This window comes from Drosophila persimilis, unplaced genomic scaffold (assembly GCF_003286085.1).
Source record: "Drosophila persimilis strain 14011-0111.01,24,50 unplaced genomic scaffold, DperRS2 tig00000002-arrow-pilon, whole genome shotgun sequence".
In the NCBI taxonomy this organism is placed as follows: Eukaryota; Metazoa; Arthropoda; class Insecta; order Diptera; family Drosophilidae; genus Drosophila; species Drosophila persimilis.
This window is the reverse complement of record NW_020825289.1, coordinates 11,525,397-11,546,103: the sequence shown is the minus strand read 5'-3', so window position 1 is coordinate 11,546,103 and position 20,707 is coordinate 11,525,397. Positions and strand designations below refer to the sequence as shown.

Here is a 20,707-nt window from a genome sequence, read left to right as displayed (position 1 = left end):
GAGTCAGAGCAAGGGCTTTCTGTGCGTGCACTGTGTGACTGGCTACAGAATGGAACTGAGAATTGTAAGTGGACTGCTCTGGACAGGGAAAGGGAGATAGTCAAGAGCAGGAACTGCCGTGTGCGTGCTCGTCAATGACAACTGGAAATTAGTTTAATAGTCCAACTGGCAGCCAGAGCCGAAGGTAAACACACGGAGGGATAGGACATTTGTTGATTTATGTATCTATATGAACTATAGTTATGTCATTATTTTTAGGAACACTCGAAGCGAGGGGCAGAGAACCAATAAACGTGATACGCGCAACTATTAAATTAAGCTAATCACACGCTCCCCGTGTGCCCCATAATCATGGAAAAAGTCACTCTTTCAGGCGACTTCTGTCGATTGTCTGTCTGTCAACTATCCCACGCCACAGAGCTATCAAGAGTGAGTCGAATCCTTCGGTCAATTGGGCAAGAAGCGGGGACCAAAGTAAATATGAGGGAGAGCACGAGTATGATTACGAGTACGATTCACATGGATGGAATCAGAGTATCATAAATCGAATGAAGCTCAACTAACTATCCGCAGCTGTCAAATAATTTCAATTTCTGCTTCTGTTTGCCCAACTTTCAATCTTTTAAACCACAAGCGCATACATCACACCAAACGCTCTGGAATATGCAAGCTCAATCCTTGCCAAAATCCCATTTGAAAATCCAATTTGATAAATAGCAACCAATAAATTCAATAATGGCAGAGTGAGAATCCCACCCAAAGCCCTAACCAAATATTTCCGCATTTGCACAAATTTAGAGCACAAATTAGCAATCTGCCCGAATTTATGAAATATGCGAAAATCGTGACAACAATAACAGTTCCAGATACACACACCCGACCCGAATCGGGAGAAGGCGAAAGCAAAGGCGAAGGGGAACATTAACCCCTGCAACATTTGCTGTTGCAACTGCCCATCAAAGCACCCTTCTTCTCATCAAAAAAAAAAAGAAAAAATCCTGACAAAAGAAAACCTGAAACAGCTGAGTAACTAAAAATGAAGCTAATAAAAACTGGGCTCGGTCCGAGCTGGCGGAAGTCAATGCCAAACAAAAATGGGGAAGTGGTGGTTTTAGGGGGTGGCTGAGCGGGCGGCTGAGCGGGCGGCGTCATAAGTGCAGCAAACGTTTTTCCACTCCGTACAAAAGCGAAGCGAAAAGTTTAATTTTCTCCGAGGCCAAAGGCGAGTGTTGGGTGTAGGTTGTGAGGGGTGTGGGTGCCGGGTAACCAAATCCGTTTAGATCGAAAACAGCGTCGAATAAAAAAAAAGTAAAATATGTAATAAATGTAACAAATGACGCACACGGTGGGTCGCCCAAAATGACTGGCTCGGTGGGTTCGTGGGTTGGCGGGTGGGTCGGTTGGGTCGGCTGGATGGTGTGGAAGCTCTGGTTGCCCTGGCGAGGGCGTTTGCCATTTCAGATTAATGCCCGGCGGCGTCATGTGAGAACCAGATCACCGTCCCCGTATACGCACTTATTTGACTAATGTCTTTAATAAAAAATTACACAAATTGCATAGGAAAGTGAAAAATTGGCAGTCAGTGGGATCGGAGAAGGGTAATGCCCTGCCCGGCCTGTAATACTTGCGGCTTACAGAAATTTACAATTTCCTGTGGCAGGGGGGCAACAACCCCCAGAGTAATGTACCTTCCCAGTGCACTTTTTAATATTTACTAATATTGACAATACTTAAAAATTTGGAAGAACAGTGCTCGCTTAGGGCTGGCCCTCGCTGCTTCTCTGGGGTGGATGTTGAACCAATGGCCCATGGTAACCAGAAACTTTGACATATTTATAGTTGACAATGGAGGGGCGGAGGAAGCAGGAGCAGAGAAGCAGAGGAATAAAATGAAAACCAAACCTTGACAATTCTAAAGTGGTGGAACGGCTGTCTCCTGGCGGCACTATGGTGCTGTGCGGTGCGGTGGTGGGTTGCGATGGGATTTACACAATATTCTCAAGTGCTCGCAAAGCGACCGCCGCCCATGAGTCCCTTGGTGACTTATTAAGGGTTGCATTTAGCGGGCTTTGTGTCGTTTTATATGCAAATTGGATTAAAAATGAAACGCATTTCACAATCCCATATCTCTGTCTCTATAAAGAGTGTGTTTCGTGGGTTTTTTTTTTGGGTTGGGGAGGGGCACGCGGCTACTAAATTAGCCTTCGTCTTATTGGCATAATGCTATAAATAACAATTCCGTTTGCTTGCTGGCCATTTATTAACTGGGAAACAGAAATGCCTTTGATGTCAATGATTTTCGTGGAGGCGCGTTGCGCATTGCCACGATGCCTGCTGTAAGCCTATCAAGCGATTAAGTCCTGCCGATGCTGGTCCTGCCCTCTGATTTGATTAGACACTTTGTCTATGGTTGCTAAGCTCTTGTCATGCAATTAAATATGGAAAACTTACAAAACAGAGAGGGGAAACAATTATTTCAGAAATTTCCAGGGGTGCAACGGACTTCCTTTAGAAGTTCTGAGGGGCTTACTTACCACTTGACTGTCCCTCCACTTTTCCACTTCACTCTCTCTTTTCCACACTCTCCAGCATTCGGCAGTTATCGTATTGGAAAGTAGAAATACCAAACGCCTTTCGCAGGTCACGGCCGTCGGTCGATACCTTCAAAAGCATGATTTATGCGGGCAGGACAGCGTCAGCGTCAGCGAATTCCCGGAATTCAGAATCGATCTATGACGTTCATTCCATATAAATGACAGACCAAAGCCAGCCATGCTACCAGGCGAACCGGCAAGCAAGGACAACGTGGCAGTGACAGGACCGGGAGTCGACTGGAGTGGAGTTCTTTGACTGCAGCTTGCGTTTCCTGTACTTTCTGGCACCCATGACCGCCATAACCCAACCGATTCGAGCCATGTGTCTGTCCTGGCTCATTTGCCTGCCGCCTGTCACAACAGAACGTTAATGTGCGCGGCCCATTAATGGTTTTTCGAAATTATCCTTTCTCCCCGCATTGTTTTCCGGTTAGATTTATGCCTCTCCTTTATTGTCATTGAGGTTTTGGATGGAGTAGACGTTGCCCGAATCTCACCTGGCAATAGAAATGCACAAATTTGTGGGCAGCGCCCTGGAACAATGCTAATCTGTGGATCGGAATCTTCGGATCTGGTAACTCGACTCGAGCAGGCTATTTGTCAAAAGGGCGAATCACGCAGTCGGTTCTCGGTTCCAAAATGTAATTCTATACCCTTGAGGCTGTACCTACCCCTAACCCCAGTGCGATCTGTCGGATAGCGCGTGTTCTCAACAGTTTGTTGCAGATTTTGTGCATTTATCAGGCATGTGGCATGGTGGGTCGCTCAACAACTCCCTTTCTGGGATTGGGGTCTGGGAACGGGAAAAAAAGAACTGGGACGCGTGCCAGGGCATGTGGTTTGGGTTTTAGTATTAAATTGTTTTGCGGTTGCTCTGTTAATCAGACACTCGTACAATACATTTTATTGGAGTGGCTCTGCCTCTGACCTCTCCTGGGGATGCTCGGCCTCTCGTGAGGGGCGTTTTCCTATTTACCCCGCCTCGTTGCTTATGTATAATTTAAATGAAATATCTGCACCAATTGCTGGCATTAATCTGTACCAACTATAGATATGAGGTATCAGACTTGCGAGGAGCTTAGTTTCCTGGCCATTTCCCTCATCATTCCATTCCACTTTGGGGAAGATCACAATTTCCCTAACCAAAAACTGCAAATGGCTCTACATTTATTCTCAACCTCTGCCACTACCTCTACTCCAGGCGCGATTGATCACAGTTTTGTTGTCCTTCTGGCTACTCATAAAAAGCAAACAGCACAACTCACTCAGACTGCCTGTTGGTGCTATGATATATTCGGAGCTTCCGGTTTGGGTAACTAAGACATCGGCAGGCAAATGAAGAGCCATCAGCCAGCAGCCAGCTCTTTGGGAAGAGAAGAGAAATGGCAGCAATGCATACGTCATTTAACCCCTTTGCGCCATATTTTTCATAAGCCCCACTTTGGGTGATTTCTATGCCCGACAAGTGTGCTAAATGGGTGCGGGGGAGCCGACATTCCAGACAGACATAGTACATATAGACGGAAACGGCGACGGGGCCGGGCAAGGGATGCGTATCGTCGTCTACTATGGGTCCTGCTGCTGCTGCTGCTGCTGTCCTTTCGCCGATAAAATATGTGCGTGTGTGTGTGGGGCGGCTGACGATGGCCCGCATATAGAGACATTTATTGATAGATAGCAAACGCATCGCCTGAACCCTTTTACATTTGATGAACGTATCGAATTCCCCACATATTGCCGAAAGCGGCAAATTTATGGCTGTTTGATTTATTTTAACTTTTAACACGCCCAAACAAAATGCTACCAAAGAGGCGTACCGAATCCGGGGCAGTCCAATATCGGCGATGGATTCGAAAGTGGGGGCCAAGCCAATGCGGAAATCTCGATTCATTCATATGGGGTGGTTCCCATTGACCCCTGACCAGAGCGCCACAAATCTTTTAATAACTTCAAGGGGTGTAAGGGTCTAAGGAAGCGATTGGGGAGCCATTATTGAAATATGCGCTTGTTGCGGATCTATAAAAGGAATTATAAAGTTTATTTTCTGAAACGACTGTATTTTTTATGGTCAACAAAGGCACGTAATTGATTGGAACGAGCTTGAAGTTAATAAACGAGTGGATATTCTCTTGAAAGAATAATGTTTGTACGTATGTATGTGTGTACGTACTCTTTGCTATTCCTATTTTAAATAGGTGAATAGTTATTTTTAACCCTTCAAACTTTCCCTATCAATACCTGCACTTTAACTGTACATTCCCTGCAGAGTTCCCTCCTCCGTATTTTTGTGGGGTTCCTAATTAACGATATCTCTTCAATTGCCAGTCCCTCTTGGCCTGATTAATTAAAGCTTTTACCTTTCATACCTCGCTTGTCGACCTGGGATGAATAAAACGCACTTCAGCCATATGTCCTCGTCCAGGACGTACTCCCGCCGTTGCCACGGAAGCCCAGCCTTCCTCAATACGGGGCACAGAATCCGGGTCCAATCAGAGCTCCACACCACTTGCGTATTACGCTTCATTATGCAGATTTCTTGCCGGCGCGTTGGTTGCGTTCTTCATCCTCTCGCTCCGCGCGTCGCTTATTTGTTATTGTTGCATGGCTTGCGGCTTGAAAAAATATTTTTATTTAATTTATTTATGAATGAAGCGACTGACGGTTGTTTGGTGGGCTGTGCCTGGCTGTAGGCCTGGCAGTAAAGGCCGCTGCCGTCGCACACTCCTTAACCATTTCAACGGCTCTCTTTGGTGGTGCCTACCGCATTGTCAAATAGATAAGCCGCGTCTGGCTTAACTCATAAAAAAGTGTCGGCAAATGATAATAAACCAGAGCGAGACCCAGACCAAGACCGAGCCGAACGCTTGCGGATTTAAATTTCAGCAAAAATAAACAGCAAATAGTCATAAAAGACCGAATCCAAGGCGGAATCTATGAGGACGGGACCCGTAATGTGTTGAGGCGCGCTTTTCACGGCTCTGGTGGGAATCTTTACGGCGGCACACATCTCGCTAAACGATTTTGACTCTACTTCTGCCCCAATAATGACAATAATCAAAAATTCTCAGACTTTGACTACCCGTTCGGCTTTTGTGTTCGCCGCCCCACTGTCTGGGACTGAGAAATGAATTTAAAAACAATTTGCGGTCAGCACACAAAGCAGCCGAGAGGTAAACCGCAAAGACAACAATTAAGCGTAACAAATGATTATGAATAACCATTTTCCACGCATGATGTTTCCCCCCATGATATTTCTGTGTGTGTGAGCCGTTCTAAAGGAGCATGAGAAACGGAACACAATTGTAATGATATTTCTGACATGGCTGTCGAGCTTGTGATGTGCTGATGAATGAAACCAGCTCATTTCGAATAGTAATTCTTTGTGAATGAGTCGCAAGTATTGCTTGGGAAGAGGAACATGGAACATAGAAATTCAGATAATCATTAAATTGGGATACGAAAATCAAGAGATTACCACTAAAACCTTAGACCCTGGTCAAAATATAATATAAACTGATGATATACATAATCTATTTATAAAATACATATTATATATATATAAATTTTTAAAATTTAAAGCAATTATAAAAGACACAAGCATACTTACATATTTATATACAGTTGTGTACAAAAATACACATATGAATGCCTAAAGAAGCATTTTAGACGCAACTCTTAATCCCAAAATACTCCCAAATTCTTCGATAAGGTCTATAAATAGACAACTGTTAATAGGCCTGAAACAGAAAGCAGTATATACATACCTCTGGCTGAGCTCTAGTTTAGCATTTGCCGTTCGATGTACAACAGCCCGGCTAGCTCAGTCGGTAGAGCATGAGACTCTTAATCTCAGGGTCGTGGGTTCGAGCCCCACGTTGGGCGAAAACAAACTTTTTGTTTCTTCTTTTCCTGCGTTTTCATAAGTATATTTTTTTTTTGATGTTTAATTAACTAAGAATGTACAACAAATTACATCTAAATTAAACATTTAAAAAATTATGATGACCATTTTGACTTGGTTGGGTGATTCTGATTTGATTCAAATTTAAATTAAAAACATTTAAATTATAAACATATGTTTGTATGAGCTTTCAATTTGTTGAACAGACTGTTTGTTGATCCTGCGGCAAGTGAAAGTCATTGTTCGCGATGCACAATGCATCCTATATGAAAAATTCAGAGCGTCCAATGAAAATAGGGGCTCCGTTCAGTCGTGGCTCCCCTAAAGCGAACTGGAGGACAATTAATGTAACGAAAACTTCACAAAAAGCATACAAAAAAGACAAAGAGAGGAGACCAGACCATGGGGAGAGCCGCCCAGACTCCAATTTCCCCATCTCTACGTAGCACTCTCTTTTTTTGTGGTATATTTTCGCTTGCAGTGAAAATTAGAGGGGGATAAACAAATACATTTATTACATGCGAATACAAAAACAAATCCAGCGACGGCGATGCTTTTGTTGTGCGTGCCTCGTCTCCTGCAGCTGTCCCCTGCCACAGAAAGGAAGGTTGGATTGTGGCAACAGCGCACACAAACAGACATGCCCCCGGGCAGGGCACACACGTGACTTTAAAGCTCATGGGATTACATCGAACGCAGTTTTGTGCGGGATTTTCGTATGCAAAAAAGCTTAGGAAATTAATGCGCAAAAGGAAATGCATTTAAATTATGTGGGTGACTGCACGGGGGACTGGAGATGGAGATGGGGGTGCCCGAAGGAGGAGGCGCCGTCCGCAAAGGTGTCCGCAGTGATAGACAGACAGACGTCCGTCCGCCCGCATTAATATATAATTTTGCCAGCGGGTCTGGCGGCGGCAGTGGCGGCGGTTTACAAATTTAATGGCTCTGACGGCTTACAAATGAATACAAATTGCAATTTGAACTTTGAGTTTTACAATTTCGTAATTAACAGCAAGCAGCATTTTGCATCCCAGCTCCTGAGCGGAGAAAGTATTTGGAAATTTAATTAAGTTGCATTTGCTACGCAGATTTATCCACAGCAGGGTGCTGCCAGCTGCCCGAGTCGAAACCGGGACCAATGTCCTTCCAACCCTTTTGCCGCAGATTTCTTAAGCAAAAGTTTTTTAGTACCCCCAACCAAACGTCCTAAACGGGCTCCGAACACATAAATTTCTTTTGCTCGGGCAAATAAACATTATGCAGCAGTTTTTTTGTTCAGAAATACTCTCCAACACGGTCCGCCTCTGTTCTGTGTCATGGATGTTAAGCTCTACTACGAGTATATGACATTGCACAATGATTTTCAATCAGATCCAAACTTTGTTGACTTGTGTATTCCTGTTTAACCCTGCCACGGCCTGGCCGCTGATTTGACTCACCTTCTGCTGACGTATGACATTGCATCCTCAATTGCTCGTGAGCACACGTAATAACATATATAGCCTGGAGGATGCGGAATGTCTGGGCCGATGTTGAGGGCGATGCCGCTGTTGCCCTTGGTCATTAACAGCGTTAAGCCCGGGACAAGGACGAGGACGAGGACCAGGCCCAGGCCCGATCCCTGCCCGACCGACCCTTTGTCGCTCCCGGAAGGATGTCGTGGCTGAGTGACGTGTGTGTGTGTTTGCAATTCGTCCACACCCATCCATTCTCCCACCCATCCATTCATCCACACCCATGAGCGTTGTCATTAGCGTTGCTCGTACGCCGTTATCCCTTTTTAATAAGGTTTGCTCAGCATTTTTTGTCGGCTGTGCCTCCGGCCCATTGTTTGTTTGCCCCAGCTCTCGCGGATTGCAGATTTGTTGTGTTTATTATCCGAGATTCGAATAAGAGGAAAGTTCAAACTTTCGAAAATAATTATTATGCATTAAAAGTTGTAGAAAACTCCATCGATGCAGAAATATTTTTTAAATCAGCCTACAAATATAATGAACATTGCAAATAGCTCTATATATACGTCATGTTGATATTCATAGCTTTTAAATCATTATTTTAAAGAACGAAGCATACCATAAAGAAACTAACATTATTGCAATCAAATATGTGATTTAGAAGCTATTCATTATTATTCCAATTACCGTAAATAAAGATAAATCAAAGCCACGGTGCGTGTATATAATGGAGCAAAGCATAGTACGTAGAACTCCATATTTGGCAGAGCGAATACCTCATTTAATTCACACTCACGTGCAGCGCTGGGGCCCACACCCCTCCCGCTCCCTCTCTAATTCTCTTCTGGGAGCAGGACGGCTTTATTCTGAATTTTCTCTGTTTATGGGGCCCTTCCTTATGCGCGGTGTCACCATGAACCATTAGTCTAACCCAATATGTATTGCACTTGGGAACGCAATCACTCTTCGTCGCCCCATTCCCATTCCCCTTCCCCCGCCCCTTCTTATTCACCAGGCTAATCTGCCTACGTGCCCTGCACACCACATCGCAAGACTCTAGTGGAAAATGCAATAATGTGGGGAAAACCACGAGCGTGCACTCGAAATTAAATTGTTATCAAATCGATCAAAGCCACAGCATCATTATCTCTGCATTAGCCGTGGCCAGAAGTAGCAGAAGCAGCAGCAGAAGCAGCAGCAGCAAAAAATCCCAGAACAAAGGCGAGTAAAACAGTGAGGAAAAAGGCTGACGAGAGGAAAACTGGCTTGATGAGCGGTTTAAAATGCAATGAGGCAGAGAAGAGGCCCCCCTCTGCCCATCTACCACATCCCACATTCACTCCCTGGAGGAGCGAGTGTTGAGTGGGTTTCGTGCGCGGCGCCTGGACGCAGCAATAACTTCTAATTAATACACGAACAGCATAACGAAAGCTAATTATGAGGCTAATGAGCTTGTTGGCCAGTGCACCCGTAGGTGCAGGGGAACGGGAGGAGCGATGGAGCAAGAACAGGGCCAGGAGCAGCAGCAGCACCACCACAGCAGCAGAAAAACCAGAAGAGAATACCTCAAGTGTTAACGACGCTCTGCTTAACAAGGTGAGCAGCCGCCGCTCCAGGTGCGAAATACCACAGAAGAGCAAACTATAGTGCTTACCCATACAGACACGCATACGAGTGGTCACCCAAGGAACGTATACATATTCACACTCTCTCTCGCCACACCACACAGACCCACGCAGACCCACACGAGCACGAGCACAAGCACACATATACTCTTTATATTTCATTTCAATTTCCTTTTGGTTAGCGCGTCTTTTTAGCATACTTGATTATGGTCTTTGGCCGACAGCAGCCGCGCATGAGGCGGATGGAGAGGAGGGAGAGGAAATGGCAGCCAGCTCCAGCATAAAGAAAGGGGGCCGGGCCCTGGACGTCGCCGGCCATCAGTCACTTATGCGCACGGCACGTCACTCACTCTAACACACACACACACACACACACAAATGGATCCGATCCACACCTACCTCCGACTAAATAACAGAGCGGGACGCGAACCTCTTCCAGAAAGAGGGGGACCGACCAAGACCACGACCACGATGACTATGTTGACTGGACCGACTGGGACTGGGACTGGGCTGAATGGGCTGGCCTGGTTCGTCCGGTGAGCCGCCGCTACTGTCATTATCTTGTTAACTTGTTGTTACGTCAGACAGTCAGCGAGTCTGCTGGCAAGCTTGTATGTAAGATTCACAATCTACAGCTGCGATCATTCGAATGGAACCAAGAGGAGTTCCACTACTATATACTATATCTGCTCATGAGCAGATCAAAAATCTAAGAGAGATTTCTATTACAAATATTTGATTCTTTAGATTTTTCTTCCAGAACCCGTACTCGTGATGGTCCTACTTAACTGACCGCGACTGCTGCATACTCTGGACCCACATTAGTGTTCACTTACAGCGTCATCGTGTGTACGAGTAGCTCGCTTAAATTCGTCTGCCCATTGCCCAGTGCCCATGCCCCTGTCCATTCGAATTCCAATTCCCATTGCCCGTGCCTGTGCCCATACCGATGCCGATGCCCGTGCCCTTACCCTTGCCATTGCTCATTGCCCTGTTCTCTTGGCCATGTCCGATGTGTAATAATAATATACACACAGGTGTCCCAGGCTCTTTCGGTTCGGCCAGGGGGCTATGCCAGCTTCGTACCTCATCAATAAGCTCCAGGGGCGGGGATCGGATAGTGGAGGGGGCCTTGGCGCTGCATGTAGCACATGTAGCGGCGATTACGCGTAATAATCATCATAATCAAAAGTCGCAACACGAAATGAGTTTCGACTTGCTGCTGCTGCCGCTGCCGCTGCTGCTGTTGCAGAGGATAACCAGTTTGGGATGGTTTTGGACCCACTAGATCCGCCTGAGCTGCGCTCCATATAGAATTGATTAATATTGGCATTGGCCGTCGGAATTGCGCCGGCGATTTGGCCAACATCATATCCCTCACCCGCCTCGGCTGATTACAGCACGATGCAGGCACTGGGGCGGACTTTAAGTCAAAGTGAGTATTGAGTCTTAAAAGTTCTTCAAATAGTGTAGGAAAACCGAAAAGAAAAATATAATAAAACCTACACATACATATGTATGTTCAGACGGGCCCAAAGGTAGGACTCAAAAGCCTTGATCCGCTCCTGCCTCATCAAACAAATTTGGCGGCATCCATCTGCTGCTCAATCGGAATAGTATTGACGCAGGCCACGAAGGGTTTATGACCTTGGCAGCGAAAATTAACATCAACCTTGGTACAAAACTTTCCTAATCATGAGCATAAGCATGACTGCAGTGCAGGTGATCATAAAGTGTACACACTAATAGTATATTTTATACTTAATTCTCTATACTCCTTTTGGTATGATTAAAATGGAAAATCTCTAAAGGGTTTAAAGGTGCCTGGAACTCCAGTATTAATCCTCGAGTATTCCTGTTCCTCCTGTTTACTCCTCACACCTATCAAGATATGAAGTTTTCCAGCTAGTCATTTCCAGTCACCTTTATGAGACTGAGACACTTCATAACCCAGCATGCACGGGCGCAATCTCTACATGCCTAGCCACAAGATCAGACATTAGCCAGAGCATTTTGCTTATGTTTCTGTTTCTGGCCTGCCCCAAACAACATAGCCGCAACTCTATAAACACAAAAAATAATAATTAACTGACCATCAAATCAACAGCACGTACTCGCTACGTGAGCATAATTTTCTCCCCTTCAGGCTGGCCCACACCTTGATTGCTGAATCCGATATGTGCGGCCATCGGACATCGGCATCGAGCTACGTGCGAAAATGAGAACTAAAAGTTGCCCGGGCTAAAACTAATGCCAAAGTCAGATACATAGATCCCATCCAGCAGGACCGGACCTGGAGGGCGGGCAGAGGATTCAGATTCGTAGGGAGACCCAAAAGTGGGTTCTCCTGCCTTTCCGCATAATGAATATGGCGAGAAGCTAGCCGCAGACAAGCGGACAAGCGGACAAACATAAGGACAGCTCTTGGACAGGGTCAGGACACTGCTGTCATTGCACTACGGGCACTCGACATTTGCATTTGATTTACGCACAGGCTGGCAGTCCCTCAGATCTCAGGCAGGGGTCTCAAAGCCGAGCCATAAAACTTGGCCCAAGTGCAAATGCGCTCAAATCTGCACTTAGACGAGCCAGCCCCTCCTCTAGAGTCCGGTCCGTGAGTGCGAGTGTGTGTGTATTACTATAATTAAATTGAGAATTACTGGCAAGCAATTGCAATTGTCCACCCGAGTGGACAGGGCCTGCCATGTTAATAATAGGTTTGTGTGTGGCCCTAATCATTGTCTGTGCATCTGTCTATGTCTCCGCCTGATTCCCCCGTCAGCGTACCATGCAAAATGTTTCGGGGGTTGGCACTGCCACGCATAAGTTATAAATTATCCATCTATGCATAATTTACTGCCCGAAAGGTCAGACAGTTGCATTTGCCATTTCCCTGCCAGCCCCCAAGAGCAGCATGTTCCTCCCAGAGTGACTCGACTTGGGGTTTTTCTCCTGAATGAGGTTCTGAGAGTGTTTTACCAGGGGTATAAGTCATTGAAACAAACTAGTAGTAGCCAGTTGATCTAGTCCAAGCTTCTAGCTCTTGAAATTCAAGGTTTAGAAATTTAAATTTAAAGCTATCTAGATACAATTCACCACTGTTTTATTCGCCCCAACAAATCTGAAAACTCCTCCAGGGTATTCCCATTGCGTTGCACTCCTGCACTAATCTCAAATACATTTGTCTAACTTTTTGCACCCAACAAAACTCGGCAACCACTTCAACAGTCAACCACTTCGACAGTGGTTCATTGTACCGTGCTCTGGCTCTGGCTCTGGCTATGGCTCTGGTTCTGACTCTGGCTCTGTCCGCTCTGGCCTCTCTGGTCGGGGACTTCAGAACTTGTTTCTGCATCAGTTTGCAACCGCATCATTTTGATGTATTTTGTGGTTTGGTTGTTTAACAGCGTAGTTTTTAGTGTATCATCATCACGAGCTTACACGCACGAGCTGCGTTGGATATTTTGCATATATGTATGTGCTCCTACTATAAACACACAACTGTATAAACTTCGTATATGCACATGTATCTACATTCAGGAAGGGTAACGTAATCGTAACCCAAAGTGCCGACAGCCCCCCAGCCGAAAACTAAGGGAATGATGCATTGTTGTGTTTAGCTTGGGCCCGGTTGAAATTATCATGCATGTGTTTGTCTTATTGCATTTTATTCAAATTTCCTACCGTGCGGTTTTTACGTTTTACGTTTTACGTTTACCTTTATTCCGTCCACATCGATTTGCAATTCGCAATCAGCTTCAGAGAACTGGGGAGCTAAAGACGATCCATGGAGGGAACCCATGCCCGAGGAACGGTGGATGAATATACAAATGTATCCGAGTACATATGTATGTACATACTAATGTTGGTATGCATTTCTTTCCGTGGCTCGATATGTTTCGGGGTCGGTCTGACGATGACAGACAAACAGATGTTTATATGGATCCAACAGAACAGAAACAGAAACGGGGTCTCAATAGAGTTGTTCGTTGTATTTTAACAACGATTGTCAGCATCTGATGGTGAATATTTATATTTGGTTTTGTTTTGCAAAGGACAGTGCCTCGGATCGATACGGAACGGAGGATTGCTGGGCGCAGACACAATTTGGGTAATATAGTTACTCCAAAGAAATAATTCAGGTGCTTGATCAGCTGAGAGGGCAGAGAATGGCATCCCAGAAATGCCTCCCAACGGTCATCCCGGAGAAAATGGAATCAAAGGAATGTTTTTGATATATTGGAATATGTAGAGGCTGCAACGATTGACAGCCCAAGCACTCACATAGTTGTGGAACTTCAATTGGTAAATATTATTTTGTATTTTTGAAAACTCTTTTCAGATGCAGATAACAGCGTAGGGATATCCTTCGAACCCTTTTAATTTGACCACACATATGCCAAGGTATGTGGGCCATGAAATTCCTTCGAGTTTGGGGTATGTCGAAACCGTTTAGCTACCGCATTATTGACCGGCCATACAAGTATACCTCTCCTATGGCCCTGCTCCGGCACACGTTTCTAATGTGTTTTTTTTTGTTTTTTTTTTGTTTGGGGCTGGCTTGAAAAACCCTTTTGTCTTCTACTTTATAGCCACGTAAGGGTCGACAGCTGTGTTTGTAACCAATTTGCTACTGTCCGAGTACAGCCGAAATTACAATAAAATATGGGGAAGAGAAGGGTCTCAATAAAGAAAAGAAAACATCTCTTACAGACATGTAACTCGACTGAAAGTACGGGTTATGCTGGGCATGTTTTAAAGGTTTTCATTTGCATTTCCCCTTCGAGTTTAATGCAGGCTGTGCTTCATAACCATTTGCACCTGTTCGGCCGAGGCAAACGCTCCAACAGCCTGGCAATTAGGCTTCTAAAACAGAGAATAGATCGAGATGAGTGTGCAGATGTAGATTCCTTTCGAGATGGCCCGAGGCCAGAGCCAGCACTAGTACATATCTGCCTTGATTTGGGCTGGCCTTAATTTGATGGCTATCGAAGGGGATGTCCTGGCATGGGCATCGGCATCGGCATTGGCATCAGTATCACATCTGGGTGTTGGTGACACACGCACACGCACACGCACACGCACAAGATCGGGATGCCGATGCCTCTTTCCCTGTCTCTGGCACAGAAACAATTGCTGGGGAGGAGGACAAAGACGACGCTCAAAAATTGCTTATCAAAGTTGCACAATCGAAAAGCAGCGAATGACGCACCAGCATAACAAGGGAAGCGGGAATCGAGATGGCGAATGGTGACGGGTATTTGCGTCTGGAGCTGCCTACCGTTGCAAGTCATACTCGTATGCGGGAGGCGGCGACGGCGGCGGTGGCGGCGGCGGAGGCGGAGGCGGCGGAGGCGGAGGCTGTGCTGCAGAGCAGTACGTGGCGTAGACAATCAATCGGTAATGTGTGCAAAACAAATCAAGCAACAGTGCCAGATATAATCAGCCCGATGGAGACTGTACCAGCGGGACCAGAACCAGAACCAGACCAGGGATGGGCCAACCACTTCTCCAGAACTTTCAGCGAGTGCTTCTGGCTCTCCTGCCCTGAGAATTCCCAAGTGTTGCAGTTGAAAATTGCAAAATCATGTTTCTTATTGCAATTGATGGAAGGCGCGTCGGAAACTCACTGTGAAAATCCATTATTAGCTGGTTCAGATGAAACAGCTGTTATGATACTCTCCTTTTGGCTTGTCCACTCACCTATGATTTATCTATAAAATCGCTGACAGTTGCATTGTGTAGAAATATTATCTGTCGAAGATAATACTTCTTGTTGTATTATTAACCCTTTTTGGGGGCAGTATTCCCTTGGTATTCTAGAAGGGATATATCGCTATGACTTTGAGGCTAGGAATTATAATACTAACTTAGAAGAACAAAATACTACTGGAAATATTCCGATGGGGCTCTACGAGTAAGAAGATATAAGGGTTTATGGAAATTCAATTCGTTTTGCAGCCCTGAACGAAATCACAATAGATCAAACTAATATCACATATCAGTACCCCCAGACACATACATGTACACGTACTCGTAAAAGGCCCTGTCAGCGGGCCATCGCTGTCGCCGCGGGTCCTTACACTCCGCATGGGAGTTTGTAGCTGCAGGCAACGTCGCCGTCTGAGTCTCCTTCGAACCATTTTTCATTTCATTGCGCCGCTGCACATGGCTGTCAACTGCCAGTCGATGAGATGCGGCTCTCGGAGAAGCAGATGGATAAGGAGATGAGAGTTGGAGTTGGAAGCCGCCGCTCCTTCAGCTGCAACTTCCTTGTGAGGCGCGCGCCCGCATATCGATTTCAGAGCTCAGAGCTCATTGTGCCCTGCCTGTTTGCATACAAATATCCTAAGGACATGTCACAGAGTCTCTGCCCCTGCCCCTGCCCCATTCCCATTCGCAGTCCCTGCCACACGTACGCATGTAAATTGTACTTTTGTGTGGGGACGCACTCGTATTTAGAGTCCCCACTCTGCGTCACTCATGCCCCATTCCACTCATCGCCCATCCTTGTGCCTGATTTCATTTGCTCGGGCAATTGTCTTCGACTGCGTCTACTGACTTTATTTTTGCCAAAAAACTTCCACGCAAATTCAAATTCCTTGCTCTTTTGCCACTTGTCAGGCATCCATTTTTCTCCTTTATTTTTTTTCCAAACTTCCACTCCTGCTCATGTTGCTGCATGTGGAAGGACTTTTGAGCTTTTGTGCGTGCCCCCTGTCGCCGCCGCAATTCGAAGACAGCGAATTGGCCTCCGCCCTGCCAGTGGCAGTGGCAATGCCACTGCCTGGCCGTGACACTTGATGCTTAATTTCAATAACTCAGTGCGTTCGCATTTTGAATTCTTCCCTTCATCTGGTGGGAGTGTGTCATTGACTGGCGACGGAATTGAAGGGCCGTGAATCCGGATTCCAATTATAGCTGTCCAAAATATAGACGAGTGTAAATTACACAGATTGTATTTCCAGGCGGGCACAAAGCTTTCGAACGGTGTCTGGCCTTCAAGTTCTCAGAGGAGATTTTATTGCAATAATAATATCCTGCATCCCTCCGAGTCCCAGTCAGTTGCTTAGTAAATTCCAGAAAATATTTCATTCACTGTTTCATCGATTCAATCAAAATAACTTTAAAATTCCACAAATATCCTGTCCATAGAAAACCACATCCTAACAACGCGGTTCCACTGACAACACAGTAAACATTCAGAATTGATTCCGCTGCCATTCTCTCTAGGTTTCCTGTTCTCCTCAAACATATCCCCAGCATTATTCCTCAAAATCCAATTATTTTACCACAATGTCCGAAATATAATTTAGATTTCGTATCCTCCATCCCATTTCCATTCCCTCTGGGCCGGCCATTTGTGGTCAATTGCCACAAAGCGTAAAACGCAAGTTGCAGCCAACAAAGAGCTCATGTGGCTTGCAATTGTGAAAGGTCAAAACTCATTTTTGGGGGTTTTCACTTTTCATTCTTTTCTTTTCTCCCCCTTTTCCTGGTCAGAGTACAGCGGGAGGTCGAGTCTGAGTCGAAGCGGGGCGAGGCGAGGCGAGGCGGGAGGTGTGAAAATGCCAGGCCAGAAAAGAGGGAGAGCAGTCGAAAACAACAAAATTTCATTGACTGACTGCTGAGAATTAATTGAGGCAGCTTGACAGCTGCCCTGCCGGCTCTAACGGAGCCCAGAGCCATCCCCATCATCATCAAAGGTACATACGGCACCGGTGCCGGCAGGGCTTAAAGCTGCTCTGGCCCTGGCCCTGGGCCTGGCCTTAAAGCTTAAGAGCAGCAGAGCTAGCAGAGCCAGCAGGAGGCTCCCTCCCGAACAGAGTTGTCAGTTGTTCCTGCTGCCAGCTGTTAATGAACATTCAACTGGCTAATTAATTTTATACATTTATTAAACTTTGCCCCTCGCCGACCCTGGCAGCAGGAAGAGCCTGCCATCCCACAAACTATTTACCATACAAATCTAATTTTATCAACTTTGTCTTTGCCTGCTTAACTAGCTCCAGACTCTGGCAGTTGTCCGGCTGCCGCTGCTGCTGTTCCTTTGTCCGCTGCTTTTCTATTTCCATTTCTCTGCCATTCCCTTTTTCCTGCTCTGCTCTGCTCTGGATCCTGCTGCTCCTTCCCTGTGTGTCAAAACATTGTGACACAGTTCTGCTTTCTTACAATTTGCCCCGCTCTTTAGTTGGCCACGTTTGTTACGGCTCGCGCCATTCTTTTGGCTCATTAACGTTGGCCTTTGTTTCGTCCTGTCATCGTAGTAGTCGTCTGGCGCCGTCGCCAGCCGGGAGCGGCAGCAGGAGCCGGAGTACGAGTAGGAGTGGAAGTGGTAGTGTGTGTGTGTGTGCCAGTTCGTGCATCTATCGCTTTTGTGTGGTGACCATTGTAATCTATAAAGGTCCACAGAGGGAACTACTGCCATTTCTAATAGAAATCCAACTGGAGACGGAGCAAGAGCTCTAGCTGGATCTCATCGGTGGCTGGGGCATGTAAATCAGGTCAAAACAATGCAACTGACAGTGAATTGTGCCCGGCTGTCTTTCTGTCTCGCCTCTCTCACCGCCACCGCCCCCACAAGGACACAACTAGGACTCGACTCGAACAGTTTTACTTCATTATTGGTTACTCAGCAATTCATTCACAGGGCACACCTTGTGCCGTCTGTAGATTTCCCTCTAGTCTTGCTCCCTCTCTCTCTCTGGCGCCTCGCATTGGCCTTTTTATGGCCATGTCCTTTGCTTATCCTCCGCCCTGACTAATGACAAGTAGTAGCAGCCACCCAGCCGGGTTTCGGTTTCGGCCTTTTGTCAACCACTTCGCATCGACCTGGTCCCACTTTGATGGAACTCTTTCTCGCATCGAGACAGTCCCCTCCTTTTCTCCTCTGGCCCGGCAAAAAAAGACAACTTACCAGGAAGCCAGCCAGAGGCAGTGGCATAGGCTGCGTGGGCGTGGTCGTGGCTGGGACTGGGGCTGAGCCAGGTGAGCATTTTATAACAAAGGCATAAATTATTTCTCCTGTCAACATGGCTTCCTCAGACCTGTAAATGGCAGTTGGCCTGCGAACCGGAGCTTATTGTTTGTCTATTGATTTGAATTTACTCAGGAATTATGCAAGCTACGAGTATTTTATATATTTGTTCTCCACCCCCACAGATATCTCGAGACACATGTACTACCATTGTGTGTCTATTGTATCATGGCCCGAACGGGGGCTGTCGGATGTTTAATTGTTATAGATTGTCCACAACGGACTTGTGCAATCTGTTGTGAGGATTGCAAATGTCTGCAAAATGAATATGGAGAATAAATCACGTTAGCATTTATATACCTAAGTAAAATAAAGGTGTCGTACGATTATTATAGCAAGATCATCCAACAGACTAGGGTTTAACAGTCGAAATTCTAAGCCCAACTTTGGTATAAAAATGATACAATGTTGTACATTAATTCTGTCACACTGGCATTAATGTTATGTGAGTGGTTCATGCACGATCATTTGGTCCTATCTTATGAAAATCTGCACGCAAATTGGTAACAGTGACAGCCCACAACTGAGCCACCCGCGATTCCATCGATTTCGTTGTGTAGTGGAACTAATTATCCATTTATTTTACAGTTTACAGCGAGTATAAAGACATAGGGGAAATTGTCGAGCCATATGAACTATATCTATATTTTATCTAAACTTTGTCTAGTATTAAGTACTCGAAATATTGTACTCTACAAATGACAGAATCCGTGTGCTACGCTCTGACCCAAATTAGTTGCGAGAGCTTTAATAATTTCGCAAATTATTCACAACGAACCGACACTGGGAAATATTTCCCTGATTATGCGACTGCGTAAATTGGGGATCTCGAATTGGCAGCGAATCAATTGTGGATGTGCGAATGGCCCGAACAAAGGTCGAAAATTGTCAAACTGAATGAATACAATAAATGTATAATTGATTTGTTTTTGCTGGAGACTAATTGAGACTAACTTTATGGATTTGTGCGACCAGTCCCAGAGGGCAAATGCGGACTGATAATCGAGTATAATTACAATCAAAAAAGGGAGATTCTATTGTGCAATAATTGTATGCATTGTGCGTAATCAAATTCTGGCCGCTATCTAGCAAAAAAGTTTAATTGCTTTAATTGTGCTCTCTGGGCGCCCTGGGAGCCGGTATAAAAGCCCCCAGCCGGCCAGCAGACCTCAAACAGTTTCGGTTTTCAACTAAATCTAAAAACAAACCAAATAAAAATGAAGTCAACTCTATTCTGTGCTGCTCTGGCCATGTTTTTGGCTGTGGTTCAGGTATGACGACGAAAACCTGTTCGTGTCCTGATCACTTAAAAACCCTATATATTCACTCTCGATCCGATTTAGTGCGATCCGGACTTCCGCCAGCTCATGCAAGAGTGTATGCAGACGACCCAGGTGACCGAGGCGGACCTGAAGGATTTCATGGCCAGCGGCATGCAGGGCACTGCCAAGGAGAACCTGAAGTGCTACACCAAGTGCCTGATGGAGAAGCAGGGCCATCTCGTCAACGGACAGTTCAATGCCCAGGCCATGCTGGACAGCCTGAAGAATGTGCCACAGATCAAGGACAAGATGGATGAGATTTCCTCGGGGGTGAATGCCTGCAAGGACATGAAGGGCACCAACGACTGTGACACGGCCTTCAAGATCACCATGTGCCTCAAGGAGCACAAGCTCATACCAGGACATCACTAAGCTTGTTCCAGCCATCGAAATAGGATCAAATCAAAGCTATGATTTCTCATCTCTGGTGTCCAATGAATAAAGTTGTTAAAGTTGCACTAAAGCAGGAAACAAAAAGAGTTGAAAGATTGAAATGGGGTTCAAAAATGTTCTAGGAGGACAAAAGATCATACATGGATATCTTATCGGCACTACAATCGATACATGACCTTAGGGACAGTCCCAACCTAGCCCAACCCTACTCAAAGAAACCTCCAAGCGTCCCACAATGATGGGTAAAGAACTCCACATAGGTATACAGAAAACGGGGTACAATGGAACGATTGTCTTGACGCATTCCACGATTTATCAACTCTCTTGGCTGGGTTCTAGGAAGTAGCCATTGACAACCTGTTTCCTAAGAGAAACCATAGCGAT

At 45.7% G+C, this 20,707-nt stretch overlaps 1 protein-coding gene and 1 non-coding gene across 2 annotated transcripts; both read left to right on the top strand.

Moving 5' to 3' along the window:
* The first annotated feature begins 6,403 nt into the window (after positions 1 to 6,403).
* Trnak-cuu lies at positions 6,404 to 6,476 on the top strand. Its single transcript has one exon. It is a non-coding gene; the product is annotated as a tRNA-Lys (tRNA).
* Positions 6,477 to 19,804: 13,328 nt separating this feature from the next.
* LOC6590566 (general odorant-binding protein 56h) lies at positions 19,805 to 20,396 on the top strand. The gene is made up of 2 exons (XM_002016661.2): positions 19,805 to 19,879; positions 19,952 to 20,396. The coding sequence occupies exons 1-2, from the start codon at positions 19,826 to 19,828 to the stop codon at positions 20,300 to 20,302; spliced, it is 405 nt and encodes a 134-aa protein (XP_002016697.1). The 5' UTR covers positions 19,805 to 19,825; the 3' UTR covers positions 20,303 to 20,396.
* The last annotated feature ends 311 nt before the right edge of the window (positions 20,397 to 20,707 follow it).

Coding starts and splice junctions, on each gene's coding strand:
- LOC6590566 (XM_002016661.2), top strand. CDS start 19,826: ATGAAGTCAACTCTATTCTGTGCTGCTCTGGCCATGTTTTTGGCTGTG. Junction 19,880..19,951: donor TGTTTTTGGCTGTGGTTCAG/GTATGACGACGA, acceptor GATCCGATTTAG/TGCGATCCGGACTTCCGCCA.